Source organism: Pavona decussata, unplaced genomic scaffold (assembly GCF_977016875.1).
Source record: "Pavona decussata unplaced genomic scaffold, jaPavDecu1.1 SCAFFOLD_49, whole genome shotgun sequence".
NCBI classification, from domain to species: domain Eukaryota; kingdom Metazoa; phylum Cnidaria; class Anthozoa; order Scleractinia; family Agariciidae; genus Pavona; species Pavona decussata.
Window position 1 is genome coordinate 472,780 of NW_028145471.1, and position 22,552 is coordinate 495,331.

General features: G+C 39.2%; 3 protein-coding genes and 2 long non-coding RNA genes across 6 annotated transcripts; 1 reads left to right on the forward strand and 4 right to left on the reverse strand.

The window, feature by feature from the left end:
* Nucleotides 1-500: 500 nt before the first annotated feature.
* Nucleotides 501-3,693, reverse strand: LOC146481476 (kelch-like protein 11). The gene has a single exon (XM_085108254.1). The coding sequence runs from the start codon at nucleotides 3,499-3,501 to the stop codon at nucleotides 1,762-1,764; it is 1,740 nt and encodes a 579-aa protein (XP_084964380.1). The 5' UTR covers nucleotides 3,502-3,693; the 3' UTR covers nucleotides 501-1,761.
* Nucleotides 501-7,412, reverse strand: LOC146481477 (uncharacterized). Its single transcript, XR_014864428.1, has 2 exons — nucleotides 6,735-7,412; nucleotides 501-773 (listed from the first exon to the last, which is right to left on the reverse strand). It is a non-coding gene; the product is annotated as an uncharacterized LOC146481477 (long non-coding RNA).
* Nucleotides 4,044-5,965, forward strand: LOC146481478 (uncharacterized). Its single transcript, XR_014864429.1, has 2 exons — nucleotides 4,044-5,568; nucleotides 5,714-5,965. It is a non-coding gene; the product is annotated as an uncharacterized LOC146481478 (long non-coding RNA).
* A 1,437-nt stretch (nucleotides 7,413-8,849) lies between the features above and the next one.
* On the reverse strand, nucleotides 8,850-21,043 carry LOC146481479 (kelch-like protein 11). 2 transcript variants are annotated; one of them, XM_085108261.1, is made up of 3 exons: nucleotides 18,050-21,043; nucleotides 9,719-9,913; nucleotides 8,850-9,624 (listed from the first exon to the last, which is right to left on the reverse strand). In XM_085108261.1, exon 1 carries the CDS (start codon nucleotides 20,976-20,978, stop codon nucleotides 19,266-19,268), a length of 1,713 nt encoding a protein of 570 aa, XP_084964387.1. In that variant the 5' UTR covers nucleotides 20,979-21,043; the 3' UTR covers nucleotides 8,850-9,624; nucleotides 9,719-9,913; nucleotides 18,050-19,265. The 2 variants fall into 2 exon arrangements, with proteins under 2 accessions (XP_084964387.1, XP_084964384.1); XM_085108258.1 differs by having other exon boundaries at nucleotides 8,850-9,913.
* LOC146481480 (kelch-like protein 11) lies at nucleotides 12,896-15,170 on the reverse strand. The gene is made up of 2 exons (XM_085108256.1): nucleotides 13,249-15,170; nucleotides 12,896-13,206 (listed from the first exon to the last, which is right to left on the reverse strand). Exon 1 carries the CDS (start codon nucleotides 15,107-15,109, stop codon nucleotides 13,385-13,387), a length of 1,725 nt encoding a protein of 574 aa, XP_084964382.1. The 5' UTR covers nucleotides 15,110-15,170; the 3' UTR covers nucleotides 12,896-13,206; nucleotides 13,249-13,384.
* Nucleotides 21,044-22,552: the final 1,509 nt, after the last annotated feature.

Consider the following 22,552-nt stretch of genomic DNA (forward strand, 5'->3'; position numbering starts at 1 on the left):
CATGCTATTCCTGTGCCAAACTAAATTCATGAATTATTTTAATGTGTTTTGGTTTTAATTTGCTAGTGCTATCCATTTCTATGTTTTAGAATTTGGCATGACTGAATTTAATTCGACATTTGCAACAGGCCTAACCATTTAAAGTTCAACACTGATCAGCATCGTATTTCTCTCTACATCATCAATAGCTCATCAAACATCTATCTAACTCTCCTCACATGTAACATAAGAAAAGATAAGGAGAATACACATGCTGGTATTTTGGCTTCAAGGGTTAATTAAAAACTGCACCCTACGATTCAGGTTAATAAAAGCCATTATGATGTTTTTGTATCATTATGAAAACAGCAGTAAATGTTTCGTGGTTTGTGTACTGAATTACAACATACATTCACAGAAGTAACAATGATTACTTACAAACGTTGGTAAACTTGAAACAGCAGAGCAAACACTTTTCCAAGCCTTTGGTTTCTCCCAACAACAGTATTAGTATTTTGTTACCTTAATTTTTGTCTACTCTTGTTTCTACGACTCTGTGAAAAGTGTTTTCCATTTCTTAGACAAAATTTTCTTAAAAATGGAAAAGAGAAGTGCATGGAAAGCAGTTCTGAATCCTGAGGGGGGGAAGGGGGGCGTAAAAAAATAAATAATTTTATTGATAAGTTAAATTGGCCACCATAAAGAGATACAAATTAAAGCATATCAATATACCCTGACGATTTGCTAGTGCTTGAAATGCCAGCTTTTACATCTGTTTATGATGGGCAATTCACCTTATCAACTCAGCTGATAAATCAAAATTGTATCACTGGCCTATGCAAATTTAGGCAAACAGAAAAGAAATACAAGTACAAGTTGTAACTGGGCAGCAGCCACAGGGCAAGCGATTAACTCTGGTTTCTGTAGCATAAAATTACTAGAAGTTTTACCCTGATACACCCCCCCCCCCCCCATCCCCTGACAGTTTGTTGGTACCCATTTTTACACCTGTCACAGAAACAAAATGGGCAGAGAAATTTCTCCTCTAAGGAAACAAAATGATTTGATACAGAGAGTATTCTGAACAGTAGGTCTTCACCTGTTCTAAGCCCTATTTTCACTGGACCCTGATAACCTGCACCAGGGGGGAGGGGAGTGTACCCAAGAAAGTTTTATAAGGGGAGGCCTTGGCCTGAGGTCCAAACCCTTACCCTTTTATACACCATTTTTGATAGGAAAGGTAACCCTTTCATATACCTTCCATGAGAAATGTTTACTTTTTTCACATACCTACAGCAGAAACACTCTTATCTTTTTTGTTGGGCCTGTTCAAAATATTTTGAAAGGCTTGGAATACCTAAATGACAGTTTACCCTTAGTACACTTTTCTACACTTCACCTCGTGAAATTCCTATCATTTTAAAAACCTCCATCCTGAAAAAGGTACCCACTTTCTGGCAGAGCCTCCCATATAGTCCATTATAGCGAGTACCCCCTTGCCACCCCCCCCCCCCCTCCAAGGGATTTTTTGTTTCTAGGAGAATTTTTCTATTGCTCCTTCTTAAGATCTCACAACCAATTAGTGTGAGATGTTGCAAATGGTGCAGGTTGCCTCAGCATGAAACAAAATCACCAACCAGATCCTGCCCAAACAACAGCATCATATTAATTAATCAATCTACTTGGGAAACAAGCAAAAACTTGCATAAACATTAGAACATTCCTGCATATTTTTCCAAATAAGGCCAAAAACTGAACATGATAAGCAATGTATGTTATGACTTAGTGCCAGCCTCGGTAATCAACTACGGCGCATTTAGCTATCACATCTCTTGATATTCTCAGACGGGACAATTGGTAACCCTTGGAAAGAGGCATAATGAGTTCCCATTTGTTTTGGTCAATGTCGTATACTTGTATTGAGCTTTGATTCTCATCAAGATCACCTTGAAAATCTATAGCAACAAATATTTGCCCCTTGAAACTCACTGCACTTGCAAAACATCTTGCTGCAACAGGACTTGGAATTTCACTCCACACCGAGGTGACTAGATCATACATTTCACAAGGATTACGAGCTGATGATTCCACGCCTCCAAATATGAACAATTTCTGTTTAATTATCACACCACTAGCTGATGCTCTCTTTGTGAGAGTTGAAGGAAGTTTATCCCAAGTGTTATTTCTGGGATCAAACCTCTCAACTGTGTCTAAGCATGCCGCTGTATTATCAAAACCTCCAATAGCATATAGATAACTGTCATCAGCAACTGCACACACATCTGATCTGGGGATACTCAAGGGGGCAACTGCCTGCCACAGATTTGTGTCTGGATTGTATTTCTGCACAGAGGTGACATCCTTGCAATTCTTGTCTGCTCCACCAACAGCATACAAGAAACCTTGGAAAGTAACAACAGCAGCAAATGGATACACTGTCTCTGGCGTGTGCATTGGGGACCACAGGTTAAGCAAAGGATCATAACGATTTAGAAAGCTGCCAGTAGAACAAGTTCCACTAAGAACATACAATTTACCATGGCAAGCACTCAGGCTACCACTGTAATGCCTATGAAATAATGATGGCATGTTGCTCAACTGATACAACTTGTTTTCTGATGGAATGTAACACTTTACCTTTCTTGGCCCACAAGCAACAATAGCATCTTCATAGGTTTTTAGACAATTTCGTGGTGGCATTGAGAAGAAGCACTCTTCTGTGCCCTCAGACATGCAGTTCATTGCATCTAGGACTAAATCCACACATCTTTTCCTGTCCTTTACAAAGCGATGCGGCAGGATGACTTTGGACAAATAATTTCGTGGTACATAGATGAACCTAAGGTGCTGAAACAGGTCGTAAAAGGATTGGTACTTCTTGCAACCATTCTTTTCCACCCATTCTACAACTACTTCGAAAACTTTTTCCTCTCCTTCCACGATGATTTCGTCACTAGCAATCCACTCCTCGACCTCTTTGCTGCTCAAACTAAGGAAATCTTCAGTTGCAGCTACTGCAACAAAGTTCTTCAGAATAAAATCCCTCGCTCTTTTCTGTAGCTCTTCACACTGGTACTTCTTGGCAAAATAATACGCCTTAACACAGTTAACGAGGGACAGCGTTTGCATAATGAAATTAGCCGACAAAGTTTTTAGACTTGTAAGAATAAAATAATCTGCCTTTGCAAACAGATCATACGCATTCCGTTCATTGATGTGAACATATCCAGTGTATAGATATTCCAAAACGCCTTTCATCACAGCTTTGCTGGTCTCCTGCAATTGGATCACTCCTTCTTTTTTCTCTTTCATGTCACTGTTAAGAGCGTTGTGAAAGAACGGACTTGCTGCACACAACACGATTCTGTGAGCTTTCAAGCGAGCTTGATCGTCACCGGAGCCAACTTCGAGAATCACATCACAGAAGTGTTCATTCCTTCGCTGAATATCGAGGCGTTTCATCATTTCCACGCAAAACTGCGGTTTCTCGGTCTCAGCGACTGGCTCAAGGAGAGAATCCATGTGTAAAAGTGAGAAAATAAAAGGCGAATCAAGGGGAGAAGATGTCGAAAACGTGAAATTCAACAACTAAGAAATCGCGCCGATTTTTATTGGGGGCATGCCGCTGTGCAAAATATATTGGCTCGTCAAGTCACGCACTCCTTCCCAAGTAGGGAGGAGTGTGTGACCTGACGAGCCAAAGAAGGTCCACGTAGGAGGCTAGGTTGCCAATGACCTCAAGCCCAAATCACCCCTTACCGCAGCTCAATGCATATTTTTGACAAAATGAGATGATAAACAAAGTTCGTAATCAAGTAAGTATCAAGTATACTCGAGGAGCTAAGTGACCTGGCATTGGATTGGAAGCGAGGCTGGGGGTGACCTTGTTTTGATACAAACCTCATTGCTTTTCATATGTAGATCATGCTGTTCTTATGCTAACTAGTTTCATTGCAGTGAGGTCTGTATCAAAACAAGGTCAACCCCAGCCTCGCTTCCAAATTATCCAAGGCCAAGTCACCAAGCACACAATTATTGTAAAATGGCCTATTTACCCTGCAAGTTTCAAGTTTATTAAAAAATTCAAAAATTTAGCAAAAAAGAGAGACTGGCCCGCAGGTACTTGTAGCGAGAGCTAATCTAGGCGGACCAGAATTACAACTGTTTAAGGATAAATTCATATCATTACAATATTATTATTACAATCAAAGACGGACCAAATAGAATTAAGGGGCGGCAGAGAAATAGCGGAGGATCTGCTTACTTCTTATATTTTTTCACTTCATGTTTTCTTTAATCGGGAAGACCGGGAACAAAGAAACAAAAACAACAAAAAGAACCCCTGCTAAGTAGCAGCCAAGAGGTTGGGCACCATTTGACACCCCTCGTCCACTCTCCCTTATCCTAGAGACAAGGAGGAGGGTCCAAGAAAACAAATGTAACATGGGCATTATAGAGAAAGGAATAAGCTCCAGGAATATTCATGTTCATTCAATTCCTTTGTGTCCTATAGGCCTCACTATCAAATTGAATTTTAAGACTCCATTGGAATGATCGAAAACCTACAGAGCTGATACACCAGGGGTACTGCTTGAAATTTTTTCGTGGGAGTGTGCAGTTCAGTTACTTCTCCATTAACCCTGACCCTATTTCAGAGCAAAAAGGAATTTTCCGGTGTCGTTTTTTCAGACCTGGCCCCAGTTGTTCAAAGAATGGATAACTTTGGAGTTGGGCTTTCTTGTTCAAGTTGCTTAGTATACATAACTGTGACCAGGTCTCTCAGGTCTCTCTTGGGACCATATATGGACTGGGCATCACTGAGATGTTGTTTAGAGTTGCATCACCATGTCACAAGAAACTTATTCTCTTTTACTATACAAAGAAAAAAAAGGGCACGGAACTTGTATCTCAACTTTTTTTGTGGGGATGGGGGAGGGGAGAGTTCAATGGTTAAGTCACCCAGGATATTCAAAGCCATAACCACTACGAAGTGCTTTGGGTCAGTTCATTCATAAGACTAGTCAGTAGTAACCAAAGGTGTCTGGAGAAAGCACACGTTCGAGTTTGTCTCGTAATAACATGACCCTTGATGCTTCTGCCCCATTCACACCAAAATTAGGCTTAAACACGTTTAAAAGCTGTTTAGTTAAGCACAGTTTAAAATTGATTCCTTCATAAAAGCTGCTGTCAGATTTTTGTCGACTACAGATTTAGCACAAATGAAAGCATAAGTTCAAGTTTACTTGAAGTAATATCTCAAACACGAGACACAGTGTTTCATCACATATCAAACACCGAAAAGAGAGTTGAAAAAACAACGCGTAGCAGAGTATTTTTGACGAACTTCGAGGTTTTTGATATTGTGGTGAAACACTGTGACAAGTGTTTGATATAACTTCTCAAACAAACAGATTTTGAAGGAGAAATATTATTGAATTATTAATGAGTTCCAGAATCCTTTGTCAAAGACAAAAGTTCAACTTTCTGTTACCAATTTTCATTTTGCTTAACCTGCTTTAATTAAACATGTTTTGTTGATGGAATGGAGCATTAGTCATGTTGTTCAAGTATTTAAGGTGGCTGGCACCAGTTTCCAGCCTTTCCTTCACTTGCCTTCTGACAGATGAAAACGACCACCCTTTATCACTTGACACAACAAAACTGGTATCAAAGACATGCCTTATCATTATCAAACAAGTCATGGTCATTTTTTTGACATAATTGGTTACCATAGAAACAGTAAAAGCATGATTAAGCATTTAAGAAAAACTATGATTTTTTCTGCATCCATCGTCAGTTCAAAGATGTTATACAATTAATCCGAATGTACATAGTAATATTCTTTCTATTCAGTTGTTAAACCTGTTAATTAAAACAGGAAACGTTGCTCTAATGCTTTATCCGCTGCTTTGTGCTTGGCTCACAATAAAACCTATTATTATAAGCAAGATTTGTTTTTATAACAAAACGAAGTGCAATTGAGCAGCAGATAAAACATTAGAGCAATGTTTTCTTACGAAATTCAAGGCAACATTAAAAAACTCTGGTGAATCTAAGCTAAAACAACAAAAAGTGACGAGAAAAGTCATTTGCGCCGGTTCTGCTCTCAGCTCTTCATGCAAGAATGGTTCGCTACAAGACAAGCAATTTTGTCTGTCAATTAATTACTTAACCCCTTTTAACATTAAATGATCACCAAAGATAAAAATGTGTAAGAATAAGAAAACGTTATGAGAATACACATGCTGGTAAAAACTGCACCCTACAACTCAGCTAGGTGAATGAAAGCCATGTTTTTGTACGACTATGAAAACAACAGTAAATGTTTCATGGTTTGTGTACTGAATTACAAGAAACAGACACAGAAGTTACAATTTATAAAGGTTGGGAAACTTAAAAGAGCAAAGCAAACACTTGCCCAAGCCTTTGGTTTTCCCCACAACAGTATTAGTATTTTCTTCTCTTAAATGTCTACTCTTGTTTGTACGACCCTATGAAAAGTGTTTTTCATTTCTTAAACATAATTTTCTTAAAATGGATAAGAGAAGAGCAAGGAAAGCAGTTCTGAATCTTGTCTGAATCTTGATACTTTTTAAAGAAACTGTGGTGCCGCATTGGTAAGGGGGGGGGGGGGGGTGTAAAAACAAATGTTTCATTCTGTAAATTGGCCACCATAAAGAGATACAAATTAAAGCACATCAATGTACCCTGATGATTTGCTAGTGCTAGTGCTCTGTTTATGATGGGCAATTTACCTCATTAACTCAGTTGATCAATCAAAATTGTATCACTGGCCTACACAACATTAGGCAAACAGAAATAAAATACGTGTACAAGTTGTAACTGGGCAGCAGCATAATCAGTAAGGCAAAGATGCAGTCTCAAACTGGCTGCAAATGACCCAAAGGGCTAGCGATTAACTCTGGTTTTTGTAGCATAAAATTACTAAAAGTGTTACTCTGACAAGCGAGTCCCCTTTCCTTACTTAAACATTAGAACATTCCTGCATATTTTTCCAAATAAGACCAAAAAGTGAACATGATGAGCAACGTATGTTATGACTTAGTGCGAGCCTCAGTGAGCAACTACCATGCATTTAGCTAGCACATCTCTTGATATTCTGAGCAGAGACAATCGGTAAAACTTGGAAAAGATCATAATGGGTTCCCATTTGTTTTCATCAATGTCGTAGACTTGTAATGGCATTTGATTTCGTTCATAATCACCTCTAAAATTTCCAGCAATAAATATTTGCCCCTTGAAACTCACTGCACTTGCTAAACATCTTGGTGCAACAGGACTTGGAATTTCACTCCACACTGAGGTGACTGGATCATACATTTCACAAGGACTACCAGCTAAAGATTGCACGCCTCCAAATATGAACAATTTCTGTTTAATTATCACACCACTAGCTCCAGCTCTCTTTGCCAGAGTTGGACACGGTGCAATTTACCCTGTAAGTTTCAAGTTTATTAGAAAATTGAAAAATTTAGCAAAAAGGAGAGACTGGCCCACAGGTAGCGAGAGCTAATCTAGGCGGGCCAGACGTACAACTGTTTAGGAATAAATTAATTATATTTACAATAATTATTATTATTACAATCAAAGACAGCACAAATAGAATTAAGGGGCGGTAGAGAAATAGCGGAGGATCTGCTTTAACTTCTTATATTTTGCCACTTCCTGTTTTCTTTAATCGGGAAGACCGGGATGAAAGAAACAGAAACAACAAAAAGAACCCCTGCTAGCAGTGGCAGCCAAAAGGTTGGGCAACATTTGACTGTGCACTTTTCCACCACTCTCCCGTATCCTAGGGCCTAGGAGGAGGGTCCAAGAAAACAAATGTAACAAGGGCACTATAGAGAAAGGAATAAGCTCCAGGAATATTTATGTTCATCCAATTCCTTTGTGTCCTATAGGCCTCACTATCAAATTGAATTTTAAGACCCCATTGGAATAATCAAAAACCTACAAAGTTGATACCCCAGGGCTACTGCTCGAAATTTTTCGTGGGAGTCTGCAGCTCCGTTAATTCTCCAAACCCTGACCCTATTTCAGAGCAAACTATCTAATTTTCCGGTGCCCTTTTTCCTTCCCTGGCACCAGTTGTTCAAAGTGTCTCGTAATAACATGACCCTTGATGCCTAGCCCCATTCAAACCAAGGCTTAAACACGTTTAAAAGCTGTTTAGTAAAGCACAGTTTAAAATTGTTTCCTTCATGAAATAAAAGCTGCTGTCGGATTTTTGTAGACTACAGATTTAGCATAATTAATGAAAGCATAGGTTTAAGTTTACTTGAATCCTATATCAAAGCCAATGGTTCAGCTTTCTGTTACCAATTTTCATTTTGCTTAACCTGGTTTAATTAACCATGTTTTGTTGGTGTGAATGGAGCTTTAGTCATGTTGGCTGGCACCAGTTTCCATCACTTATACTTCGGCAAATGAAAACTACCACTCCATACCTGTCAACCCCCGGAGTACAACAATCTGGAGACGTCTAGAAATCTTTTCTCTTTGTTCCGCGGTCCCAGCAGAACCGTGTCATCAAGCCTACATTTTGGGCTTCAGTCGGGGGGGGGGAGCGAATACCAGACGAGAAATAACCAATATTAATAAACATATCTCAAAAAGACCGCAGTAGGTATTTCCCGGGAGATTTGGTGCTCTACCCGGGAGACCGGGAGATTTCATGAAAAACTTGGAGACTCCCGCGAAAACCGTTGAGACATGACATGCCTTATCATTATCAAACCAGTCATGGTCATTTTTTGACATAATTGGTTACCATAGCAAAAATATCACCTGTTAATTAAAAAGACCCCTAATAATATTTATCTTTAAGTTGTTGTAACTCAAAAACGAGCTCGATGACCCCCACTTTTAATCACAGAACTGTAATAATCATGATCAGATACAACTTTTTGCAAAGTTAAGATAATTGTATAGAGAGGCTCAATATTAATAGGCCATTTTAACAGTTGTGTGCTTAGTGACCTGGACTTGGATTTGGAAGTGCGACTGGGGATGACCTTGTTTTGATACAGACCTCAGTGCTTTTCATATGTTAATGCAAACTAGTTAGCATAAGAACAGCACAATCTACGTATGAAAAGCAATGAGGTTTGTATCAAAACAATTTCAGCCCCAGCCTCGCTTACAATCCAAGGCCAGGTCACTTAGCTGTAAAGTGGGCTATTATCAGCAGCTGATCGAGCTTGATGACCCCCACCAGTTATAGGACTGTAATCAGCATGATTAGATACAGCTTTTTGGGGGAGGGGAGGAAGGGGTTCAGTATGCTCAATTATCAGCCGCTGTTCAGGAAATGAGCCCACATTGTCTTAAACACTGAAAATTTTCAGAACTCTCAAATACCAAAAGATTACCCCTGAAAACATGTTTCAGATACACTGCATCCATTCTCAGTTCAATGATTAAATATACAAATCTGAATGTACATAGTAACATTCTTTCTATTCAGTTGTTAAACCTGTTAAAACAGGAAACATTGCTCTAATGCTTTATCTGCTGCTTTGTGCTTGGTTCGCAATAAAACATATTATTATGAGCAAAATTTGTTTTTATAACAAAACGAAGTGCAAAGCAGCGGATAAAACATTAATTAACGACAACAACAACCTTGTTCCCAGGACCTCTCCTCTACACGTCCCAGAGAGCGAGAGAGGGACGTGAAGAGGAGAGGCCCTGGGAACGAGGTTGCAAAAACAACAACAAAAATTTATTTATTTAGGGCAATGTTTTCTGAAGGAATTCAAGGCCACAAGCAAAAACTCTGGTGAATCTGAGCTTAAACAACAAAAAGCGATCTGTACAAGTCAAGCAATTTTGTCTGTCAAATTAAATACTTAACCCCTTTTAACATTGAATCTATTTGTTAATTGTACCTACACAACCTTCATACTTTTAGCTTATGGGAAGGAACACTCTTTTGCCACCGAGCATTCAAGGCTGTGGCCTAAGAATAATTTCAAGGAGCCCGCAAGGCCAAAAGCTGAGAAGTTAATAGGAGCCCAACAAGTGAAGTGTTACGTGCTACTGCAAACAATTTAGGTGCCAAGAGTATTTTCTCAGGCTCCCCGGCTCCTGCTAGGCAACAGCCTTGGTCTCAGTTTTAAAAAATACAATAATACTAGGCTTACTAGCCACTCATACCAAAACAATGTGAAACCAAATCCATGAATCCCTGGGCTGAAATGGTGTGGCTTCACATCATCACAACCTAAACTGTTTAAATTAAAGTAGTATTTAATTGTACACCTAAAGGTCAAGCAGTGTTACATGTTGAATTAACTATGGCCTGTTCCAAGCGTCGCGCTACTGCCGTGCCAAACTAAATTCAAGAATTTAATTCGACTTAAACACAGCACTAGCGCGACCTTTGAAACCATTTAGTTCGTCAGGCTAAATCAAGTTTGGCACGACTATTTAGCATGGGTGGCCCTGCATGGCGTGCTGCACGGCAATAGCGCACTTGATTTCAAACGGCATGCTATTGCCGTGCCAAACTTAATTCATAGATAATTTTAATGAATTTTGGGTTAATATTCTCGTTTTACACATATTTTCTATGTTTTAGAATTTGGTGCGACTGAATTTAATTCGACGTTGAAACCACTGCCATGTTACTGCCAGTTCAAACTGATTTAAGTTCGGCAGGGCAGTAGCACGACATTTGCAACAGGCCTAACCATTTAAGGTTCAACATTGATCAGCATCTTATTTCTCTCTACATCATCAATAGCTCATCAAACATACATCCCATGAGAATACATGAAATATTCACCAAAGATAAAATGCGTTGGTTTTTAAACAAACTCTCCTCACATGTACCATAAGAAAAGATAAGAAGAATACACATGCTGGTATTTTGGCTCAAAGGGTTTATTAAAAACTGCACCCTACAAGTCAGGTTAATGAAAGCCATCAAAATGTTTTTGATCACTATGAAAACAGCAGTAAATGTTTCATGGTTTGTGTACTGAATTACAAGATTAACAGTCACAGAAGTAACAATTTACAGCAGTTGAAACAGCAGAGCAAACACTTTCCCAAGCCTTTGGTTTTTGTGTACTCTTGTTTGTACAACTCTATGAAAAGTGTTTTCCATTTCGTAAACAAAATTTTCTTAAAATGGAAAAGAGAAGAGTATGGAAAGCAGTTCTGACTCCTGATAGTTTCTAAAGAAACTGTGGTGCTGCAGTAGTGAAAGAGTGAAAACAATATTGTTTGGTTCTGTAAAATAAATTGATATGGTAAATTGGCCACAATAAACAGATACAAACTAAAGCATATCAATGTACCCTGACGATTTGTTAGTGCTTAAAATGCCAGCTTTTACAGCTGTTTGTGATATAGGCAATTTAACTCATCAAATTGATAAATCAAAATAATTAATTGTATCACTGGACTATGCAACATTAGGCAAACAGAAATGAAATGCATATACAAGTTGTAACTGGGCAGAAGCATAATCAGTAAGGCAAAGATACAGTCTCAAAATGGCTGCAAATGACCCACAGGGCTAGCAATTAACTCTGGTTTCTGTAGCATAAAATTACTAGAAGTGTTACTCTTACACCTCCTCCCCCCTCCCTTTCGCCCATGAAAATCCCTTCCTCCCGACAAGCTGCCCCTGGGTCTCCAAGGATACCACCCCCCTCCCCTGGATCGGATGCAAGTTCATCACAGTGTAACACCAGAATTTTTTAGGTTTCATGACGGTTTGTTTTTACCCATTTTTACACCTGGTACAGAAACAAAATGGGCAGTGAAATTTCTCCCTCAAAGAAACAAAATGATTTGAAGCAGAGACTATTCTTAACAGTAGGCCTTCACCTGTTCTAAGCCCTATTTTCACTGGACCCTGATAACCTGCACCAGGGGGGAGGGGAGTGTACTCAAGAAAGTTTTAAATGGAGAGGCCTTGGCCTGAGGTCCAAACCCTTATCCTTTTATATCCCATTTTTGACAGGAAAGTCCCTTTCATATACTTTCCACACAAAATGGTTACCCCTTTCACATACCTACAGCAAAAACAATCTATCGTTGACATGAAAATTTCAACATAGGTTAGCTAAAGTAAATAGCCAGTAATTAGTTTGTAATAACTTGATTATCTCATTAAAGCTGTTCAAAAATATTTTTTTGTATTCTTACGTCAGATTTATGCAGGACCTCACTCAAAATTACATTTTGTGACGTTGACTCCATGTTGAAAGATCTTATTTATTATTATTATTATTATTATTATTATTGTTATTGTTATTATTATTATTATCTTTATTAGTATTATTATTATTAAAAATTTTAGACTTTTCGCTTAAAATACTATTATTAATATACAAAGTGATTTCTGAACATTGTCAATGTCATGCAGAGCAAAATTTCCATTTTTGCGGGATGAAATGCTGGACCATGTCACTGGATATACAATGATTTCAGTTCAATAAAAGCTTCAGTTCAACCAGCAACTGGAACACGCATATCAAATGGAAACTTTGCAGATCAACAGCCAACTAACATTCAGGTGGTACTTGATGTCTACAGCAAATCTTCCCACGATGCTTTGTACGGTACCTGTCAAAAATATACAACTAATCGAACACCTCTCGCGCCCCTAGCTCATCCGAAAGAATGAAAATCGCTAACTCACAAACCAATCAGCATACGGCAAGTTACACAGAAAAAGAAAAAAAAGGAAAGAAATATCTTAATTTTACTTACATTATGCCATAGCCAAACAACTTTCCTATTAACTGAATTAGGTGTTTCATGAAAGATCGTGCTAATCGCAATGGATCATAACATTACAAAAAAAGTGGCGAAACACAATGACTGCTGAAAAGAGTTAGACTACTTGCAGAAATATTTGGTTGAAAATGTTGCCCTCTATCTAAGAAAGAAAGAAATAAAAATAATAAAAGTCTTTTCTGATTTACAAATTCCGTGTATTTGATTCTAAAATACGTAGATAGGCGTCAATCTGGTACGTTTTTAAGTTTTATGCTTAAAGGGACTACCTTAGAATACTAACGCCAAAGGTTTAACTGCAGCAATTGAAATCTTAGTTAAACTTTTGAAATTTTCCCTGGGCTCCTGACTGATATTAAAATTTTTCAACAGCTATAAAAACTGTTTCCCAAGTGACTTTTACCTTTATTGAAATTTCCATGATGATGAATTTCATTTTTATATTCCGAACTCCGGATTCCAGATTCCGAATTCTGTCTTTTAGGTAAATACCACAGACAACTGCATGACATTAATTATTAATCAATCTACTTAGGAACCAAGGATAAACTTGCACATAAACATTAGAACATTCCTGCATATTTTTCCAAATAAGACCAAAAAGTGAACATGATCAGCATGTTATGACTTAGTGCGAGCCTCCGTGAACAACTACCCTGCATTTAGCTAGCACATCTCTTGATATTCTGAGCAGAGACAATCGGTAAAACTTGGAAAGGATCATAATGGGTTCCCATTTGTTTTCATCAATGTCGTAGACTTGTAATGGCATTTGATTCCCTTCATAATCACCTCTATAATCTCCAGCAATTAAGATTTGTCCCTTGAAACTCACTGCACTTGCTAAACATCTTGGTGCAACAGGACTTGGAATTTCACTCCACACCGAGGTGACTGGGTCATACACTTCACAAGGATAACCAGCTAATGATTGCAGCCCTCCAAATACGAACAATTTCTGTTTAATTATCACACCACTAGCTCCAGCTCTCTTTGCCAGAGTTGAAGGAAGTTTATTCCAAGTGTTATTTCTGGGATCAAACCTCTCAACTATGTCGAGGGCTGCATTTGCATTATCTAAACCTCCAATAGCATATAGATAACTGTCATCGGCAACTGCACACACATCTGATCTGGGGCTACCGAACGGGGCAACTGCCTGCCAAAGATTTGTGTCTGGATTGTATTTCTGCACAGAGCAAACAGTCTTGACATTCTTGTCTGTTCCACCAACAGCATACAAGAAACCTTGGAAAGTAACAACAGCAGCAAATGGATACACCGTCTCTGGCGTGTGCATTGCGGACCACAGGTTAAGGAATGGATCATAACGATTTAGCAAGCTGCCAGTAGAACAAGTTCCACTAAGAACATACAATTTACCATGGCAAACACTCAGGCTCCTACCGATGGATGGCATGTTGCACAACCGATACAACTTGTTTTCGGATGGAATATAACACATTGCCTTTCTTGGCCCACAAGCAACAATAGCATCTTCATAGGTTTTTTGACAATTTCTTGGTGGCATTGAGAAGAAGCACTCTTCTGTGCCCTCAGACATGCAGTTCATTGCATCTAGGACTAAATCCACACATCTTTTCCTGTCCTTCACAAAGCGATGCGGCAGGATGACTTTCGACAAATAGTTTCGGGGTACATAGATAAACCTAACGTGCTGAAACAGGTCATAAAAGGATTGGTACTCCTTGCAACCATTCTTTTCCACCCATTCTACAATTACTTCGAAAACGTTTTCCTCTCCTGCCACGATGATTTCGTCACTAGCTATCCACTCCTCGACCTCTTTGCTGCTCAAATTAAGGAAATCTTCAGTTTCAGCTACTGCAACAAAGTTCTTCACAATAAAATCCCTCGCTCTTTTCTGTAGCTCTTCACACTGGTACTTCATGGCAAAATAATACGCCTTAACACAGTCAACGAGGGACAGCGTTTGCATAATGAAATTAGCCGACAAAGCTTTTAGACTTGGAAGAATAAAATAATCTGCCTTTGCAAACAGATCATACGCATTCCGTTCATTGATGTCAACATGTCCAGTGTATAGATATTCCAAAACGCCTTCCATCACAGCTTTGCTGGTCTCCTCCAATTGGATCACTCCTTCTTTTCTCTCTTTCATGTCACTGTTAAGAGCGTTGTAAAAGAACGGACTTGCTGCACATAACACGATTCTGTGAGCTTTCAGGCGAGCTTGATCGTCACCGGAGCCAACTTCGAGAATCACATCACACAAGTGTTCGTTCCTTCGCTGAATATCGAGGCGTTTCATCATTTCCACACAAAACTGCGGTTTCTCGGTCTCAGCAACTGGTTCAAGGTGAGAATCCATGTGAAAAAGCGAGAAAAAACATGCAGAATTGAGTCAAGGGGAGAAGATCAAGCGGAAAAGTGAAATTCAACATGCAAGTCGCGCCAATTTTTATGGGGGCATGCCGCTGTGCAAAATAGAGCCCAAAGAATGTATTGGCTCGTCAAGTCACGCACTCCTACCCAAGTGGGGAGGAGTGCGTTACCAGACGAGCCAAAGAACGTCTACGGCTAGGTTGCCAATGACCTCAAACCCAAATCATCCCTCATCTCAGCTCAATGCTGATTTTGACAAAATAAGATAAAAAACAAAGTTTGTAATCAAGTAAGTATCAAGTATGCTCAAGGAGCACTTCAAAGGGGGGTTGGGGGGGGGGGGGGGGAGAACACGGTGCAATTTACCCTGTAAGTTTCAAGTTTATTAGAAAATTGAAAAATTTAGCAAAAAAGAGAGACTGGCCCACAGGTAGCGAGAGCTAATCTAGGTGGGCCAGACGTACAACTGTTTAGGAATAAATTAATTATATTTACAATAATGATTATTATTACCATCAAAGACAGCACAAATAGAATTAAGGGGCGGTAGAGAAATAGTGGAGGATCTGCTTACTTCTTATATTTTTCCACTTCCTGTTTTCTTTAATCGGGAAGACCGGGAAGAAAGAAACAGAAACACCAAAGAGAACCCCTGCTAGCAGTAACAGCCGAAAGGTTGGGCAACATTTGACAGTGCACTTCTCCACCACTCTCCCGTATCCTGGGACCTAGGAGGAGGGTCCAAGAAAACAAATGTAACAAGGGCACTATAGAGAAAGGAATAAGCTCCAGGAATATTTATGTTCATTCAATTCCTTTGTGTCCTATAGGCCTCACTATAAAATTGAATTTTAAGACCCCATTGGAATAATCAAAAACCTACAAAGTTGATACCCCAGGGCTACTGCTCGAAATTTTTCGTGGGAGTCTGCAGCTCCGTTAATTCTCCAAACCCTGACCCTATTTCAGAGCAAACTATCTAATTTTCCGGTGCCCTTTTTCCTCCCCTGGCACCAGTTGTTCAAAGTGTCTCGTAATAACATGACCCTTGATGCCTAGCCCCATTCAAACCAAGGCTTAAACACGTTTAAAAGCTGTTTAGTAAAGCACAGTTTAAAATTGTTTCCTTCGTGAAATAAAAGCTGCTGTCGGATTTTTGTAGACTACAGATTTAGCATAATTAATGAAAGCATAGGTTTAAGTTTACTTGAATCCTATATCAAAGCTAATGGTTCAGCTTTCTGTTACCAATTTTCATTTTGCTTAACCTTGTTTAATTAACCATGTTTTGTTGGTGTGAATGGAGCTTTAGTCATGTTGGCTGGCACCAGTTTCCATCACTTATACTTCGACAGATGAAAACTACCACCCTTTAATCAGTTGAGACAACAAAACTGGTATCAAAGATTTGCCTAATCATTATCAAACAAGTCATGGTCATTTTTTGACATAATTGGTTACCATAGCAAAAATATAACCTGTTAAAAAAGACCCCTAATTTACCATTAAGTAGTTATAACTCAAAAATGAGCTTCATGACCCCCACTCTTTATCAATGAACTGTAATCATCATGATCAGATACAACGTTTTGCAAAGTCAAGATAATTGTATAGAGAGGCTCAATAGGTCATTTTTACAGTTATCTGCTTAGTGACCTGGACTTGGATTGGAAGAGAGGCTGAAGTGACCTTGTTTTGATACAGACCCCACTGCTCTCAATATGCAAATGCAAACTAGTTAGCATAAAAACAGTATGATCTACGTACGAAAAGCAGCCTCGCTTACAATCCAAGGCCAGGTCACTTAGCGCACAACTGTAAAATGGGCTATTATCAGTGGCTGTTCAAGCTTGATGACCCCCACCAGTTATAAAACTGTAATCAGCATGATTAGATACAGCTTTTTGGGGGAGGGGAGGGAGGGGTTCAGTAGGCTCAATTATCAGCCGCTGTTCAGTAAATGAGCCCACGCTCATCCCTCAAAGAGAAAGAAAACGAGACGCAAGGGAGCGGTGGAAAACGAGCCTGGGGGTTCAGAGTCGCCTCATTTTTCAAAAATTTAAGGTGGCTCTACTTCTTGGTATTTGGAAATCGCATGAAACACTCTTTCAAGTGATATAGCTTCTCAAACCATTCAAAATTACTCTTATAGAAATTCAGAGCAAAGTTCACTAAATTTTATGATAAATATTAACCTCACTTCTCAAAACTGCCTTCATGGCAGTGATTTCCTTTGTTTGCTCTTCATAAATAATTATTAACAATGACTTGAGAAAATAAATTATAATACAGAAACATGTAATATTAGAAGTATTCGTTTACACACAATCATCAAAATTACAACCTGGATATAATCAAGTCCAATTAAAAGCTAAATTGTAGTTGTACAGAATAACAGATTTAATTATAGAACATTGTCTTAAAAACTGAAAATTTTCCGAACTCTCAAGTACCAAAAGATTACCCCTGAAAACATGTTTCAGACACACTGCATCCATTCTCAGTTCAATGATTAAATATACAAATCTGAATGTACATAACAATATTCTTTCTATTCAGTTGCTAAACCTGTTAAAAGAGGAAAAGTTGCTCTAATGCTTTATCTTCTGCTTTGTGCTTGGTTTGCAATAAAACCTACGATTATGAGCAACATTTGTTTTTATAACAAAACGAAGTGAAAAGCAGCGGATAAAACATTAACAACAACAACAACAACAATTTATTTATTTAGAGCAATGTTTTCTGAAGGAATTAAAGGCCACATGCAAAAAACTCTGATGAATCAAAAAGCGATCAGAAAAAGTTCTTTGGGTCGGTTTAATGCTCTCAGCTCCTCATGCTAGAATGCTACCTACATTAGTCAAGCAATTTGGTCTGTCAAATTAATTACTCAACCCCTTTTAACACTGAATATTTTTCTTAATACTTTTGGCTAATGGGAAGGAACACTCTTTTGCCACTGAACCTTCAAGGCTGTTGCCTAAGAAAACTTTCAAGCAGCCTACAAGGCCAAAAGCTGAGAAGTTAGGAGCCCAACAAGTGAAGTGTTAGGTGCTACTGCAAACAATTTAGGTAGTGGGCATTTTCTTGGGTGCTCCAGGTTACCAGGCTCTTGTTAGGCAGCCGCCTTCGCCTCAGTTTTAAAAAATATAATAATAATAATAATAATAATAGCCACTTGCACAAAAACAATGTGAAACCCAATCCATGAATCCCCAGGGTGAACGTGTGTTGCTTCACATCACTCATTAATAATTCATAAGCCCATTGATTAATATCGATAAACCTCCTCCTTATTAATATGTGGTGTTTCATTAGCTGATTAAACACTCCTCATTAGTACGTGGTGTTTTATCAGCTGATAAAACACTCCTCATTAGTATGCAGTGTTTTTCTCGTATGCTAATTTCCAACTTTCACTAAAGTATAATAAATTGTTATGAACTCTTTTGACACATGCTTTTCCAGGAATGTTTTTGAAGCCGTTCAAAAAACTCACTGCACGTGTTTGTTTGGGTCTAAAACCACTCGGCTGCGCCTTGGGTTTTAAACCCGATAAAACACTCCTGCTTGTTTTTTAAACAATACATAACCTACACTGTATAAATTAAAAGTAGGATTTAATTGTACACCTACAGGTCAAACAATTTTGCATGTTGAATTAATTAACTAACCATGAAAACAGGAAGTTTCGGTATAAAAGGGGCCTGGCCTGGCCATTATCACCTCCAGTTGTCAATCAACCATCAGAGCGTAAACAACTGACAAACAACATATGTCTTTTTCTTTTAAAATTGGCTTAGTTTTTAGAATAACCCTTGTTAAACAAATCAGAATTTGATATCTTATATTGCTGTGGTGATATTATAAAATTTTGAGGGATATTTTTTGCTCCTTCTTAAGTTCTCACAATCAATTAGTGCGAGATGTTGCAAATGGTGAAGGTTTCCCCAGCATGAAACGAAACCACCAACCAGATCCTGCCATAACTGCCCAAACAACTGCATCACATTAATTACTCAATCTACTAGGGAACCAAGGATAAACTTGCACATAAACATTAGGACATTCCTGCCTATTTTTCCAAATAAGACCAAAAAGTGAACATGATAAGCAATGTATGTTATGACTTAGTGCAAGCCTCAGTAATCAACTAGTGTGCATTTTGCTAGCACATCTCTTGATATTCTCAGAACGGATAATTGGTAAAACTTGGAAAGAGGCAAAATGAGTTCCCATTTGTTTTGATCAATGTCGTATACTTGTAATAACCTTTGATCCCCATCATGATCACCTTGAAAATCTATAGCAACAAATATTTGCCCCTTGAAACTAACTGCACTTCCAAAACTTCCTGGTGCAACAGGACTTGGAATTTCACTCCACACCGAGGTGACTGGATCATACATTTCACAACCATTACGAGCTGATGATTCCACGCCTCCAAATATGAACAATTTCTGTTTAATTATCACACCACTAGCTCCAGTTCTCTTTCCCAGAGTTGAAGGAAGTTTATCCCAAGTGTTATTTCTGGGATCAAACCTCTCAACTATGTCTAGGGCTGCATCTGTATTATCTAAACCTCCAATAGCATACAGATAACTGTCATCGGCAACTGCACACACATCTGATCTGGGGCTACTCAAGGGGGCAACTGCCTGCCACAGATTTGTGTCTGGATTGTATTTCTGCACAGAGGTGACATCCTTGCAATTCTTGTCTGTTCCACCAACAGCATACAAGAAACCTTGGAAAGTAACAACAGCAGCATATGGATACACTGTCTCTGGCGTGTGCATTGGGGACCACAGGTTAAGGAATGGATCATAACGATTTAGAAAGCTGCCAGTAGAACAAGTTCCACTAAGAACATACAATTTACCATGGCAAGCACTCAGGCTACTACCGTTGGATGGCATGTTGCACAACCGATACAACTTCTTTTCTGATGGAATGTAACACATTGCCCTTCTTGGCCCACAAGCAACAATAGCATCTTCATAGGTTTTTAGACAATTTCTTGGTGGCATTGAGAAGAAGCACTCCTCCGTGCCCTCAGACATGCAGTTCATTGCATCTAGGACTAAATCCACACATCTTTTCCTGTCTTTCACAAGACAATGCGACAGGATGACTTTCAACAAATAGTTTCGGGGTACATGGATAAACCTAACGTGCTGAAACAGGTCATAAAAGAATTGGTGCTTCTTGCAACCATTCTTTTCCACCCATTCTACAACTACTTCGAAAACTTTTTCCTCTCCTTCCACGATGATTTCGTCACTAGCAATCCACTCCCCGACCTCTTTGCTGCTCAAATTAAGGAAATCTTCAGTTCCAGCTACTGCAACAAAGTTCTTCAGAATAAAATCACTCGCTCTTTTCTGTAGCTCTTCACACTGGTACTTCGTGGCAAAATAATACACCTTAACACAGTTAACGAGGGACACCGTTTGCATAATGAAATTAGCCGACAAAGTTTTTAGACTTGGAAGAATAAAATAATCTGCCTTTGCAAACAGATCATACGCATTCCGTCCATTGATGTCAACATATCCAGTGTATAGATATTCCAAAACGCCTTCCATCACAGCTTTGCTGGTCTCATCCAATCGGATGACTCCTTCTCTTTTTTCTTTCATGTCACTGTTAAGAGCGTTGCAAAAGAACGGACTTGCTGCACATAACACGATTCTGTGAGCTTTCAAGCGAGCTTGATCGTCACCGGAGCCAACTTCCAAAGTCACATCACAGAAGTGTTCGTTCCTTCGCTGAATATCGAGGCGTTTCATCATTTCCACACAAAACTGCGGTTTTTCGGTCTCAGCGACTGGTTCAAGGAGAGAATCCATGTGTAAAAGCGAGACAAAATATACAGATTCAAGGGGAGAAGATGGCGAAAAAGTGAAATTCAACAACTAACCCATTCTCGTCCCCAGAGCCTCCTGTCCCTCTTAGCCGGCGGGGCCTTCGCACGAGGGAAAGGAGGCTCTGGGGACACAGGATTTGGTTGGCTAGTTCCTAACAATAGAAATCTAAAACGGAAGTGAAAATGTTAGCGGCAGAGCGTGGGATGGGCGACTGAAAAGAAAAAACGAAAAACGCGCGAAAAACAAAAAGAAATGCAGCACGATGGCGGACGCTAATAAATCGCTAAAGATTCTCCGAAAATGCCGTTGGCAAAATTTTTACAACATCTGTAGGCGGTGTGCGACAAATGCAGACTGCAGACCTGCAGACCTGTGCAGACCTGCAGACTTGCAGACCTGCAGACTTGCAGACTTGCAGACTTGCAGACCTGCAGACCTGCAGATCTGCAGACTTGCAGACTTGCAGACCTGCAGACCTGCAGACTTGCAGACTCAACATACTGGCCTTTCCCAATTCATTTTAAAAATAATATTATGTAACCTCCGCCATTCCATGTCATGCGCTGTCCGCTTGGTACGCTTTGATACTTGGCGACTTTCACGATTGTCCTTCAGGAATAAAATTCTTACGTGCGCCAGTTTTGAGAAAACGTTGTCAAACTATATAGCAAACAGCATAATAAGGGCTAGGTTCTAACAAAAATACAGTTTTAGTGATTTTTTTTATTTTCTAAAATATCAGGATCGGATAAACTCTCCGACGAACGAGGCCTGTTGCATTGAATTTATCGGGTATCGAACGCCTGGCAAGAGCGAATTAGCTGCACAGCGTTATTCAAAAGACATTAATAATTGCAATTGGTTATCGAGATATCCGAGTTCATAGTTAGAATAGCAAAAAAATTATGTTGACGTGTTGCTCAATTGGTCGCTATGCGAAAGTTAGTCTGAATTTAAAAATTCCTGCGCGAGATTTTAGCTCTTAAAATTTCGTAAACAACACATGCCTCCACAGGGGATTATATCACTCGATCGTACACTCCACGGAATCAACAACACTAGCATATAATTCTCGTTGAATTCCAAAGTCGTAAAAATATGCAGGTCGGCAAATCTTCACGGTTGTCCTGAAGGACAACCGTGAAAGTAGCCAAGTAGCCTTAAAGCGTACTTAGCGGACAGCGCATGATGTCAGGAATGGCGGAGGTTACACAATATTATTTTTAAAATGAATTGGGAAAGGCTAGTATGTTGAGTCCATCAAATCTACAAGTCTGCAAGTCTGCAAGTCTGCAAGTCTGCAAGTCTGCAAGTCTGCAGGTCTGCAAGTCTGCAGTCTGCATTTGTCGCATACCGCGTCTGTAGGTGTTATAATCAAACGGGTTTTAATTAGAAACCACGCTGTCAATAGTTTCGTGAAGGAAACACGGTGTGGAGTTGGCAAAAGTCTTTAGAGTTTTTATCGGGAAGGGAAGTTTCGCTTGATGATAATTTTCCTAACAAAAACACTCTGTCAACCTTGTTTTCACAAGATAAAAAACATTTACGAAAGAGTC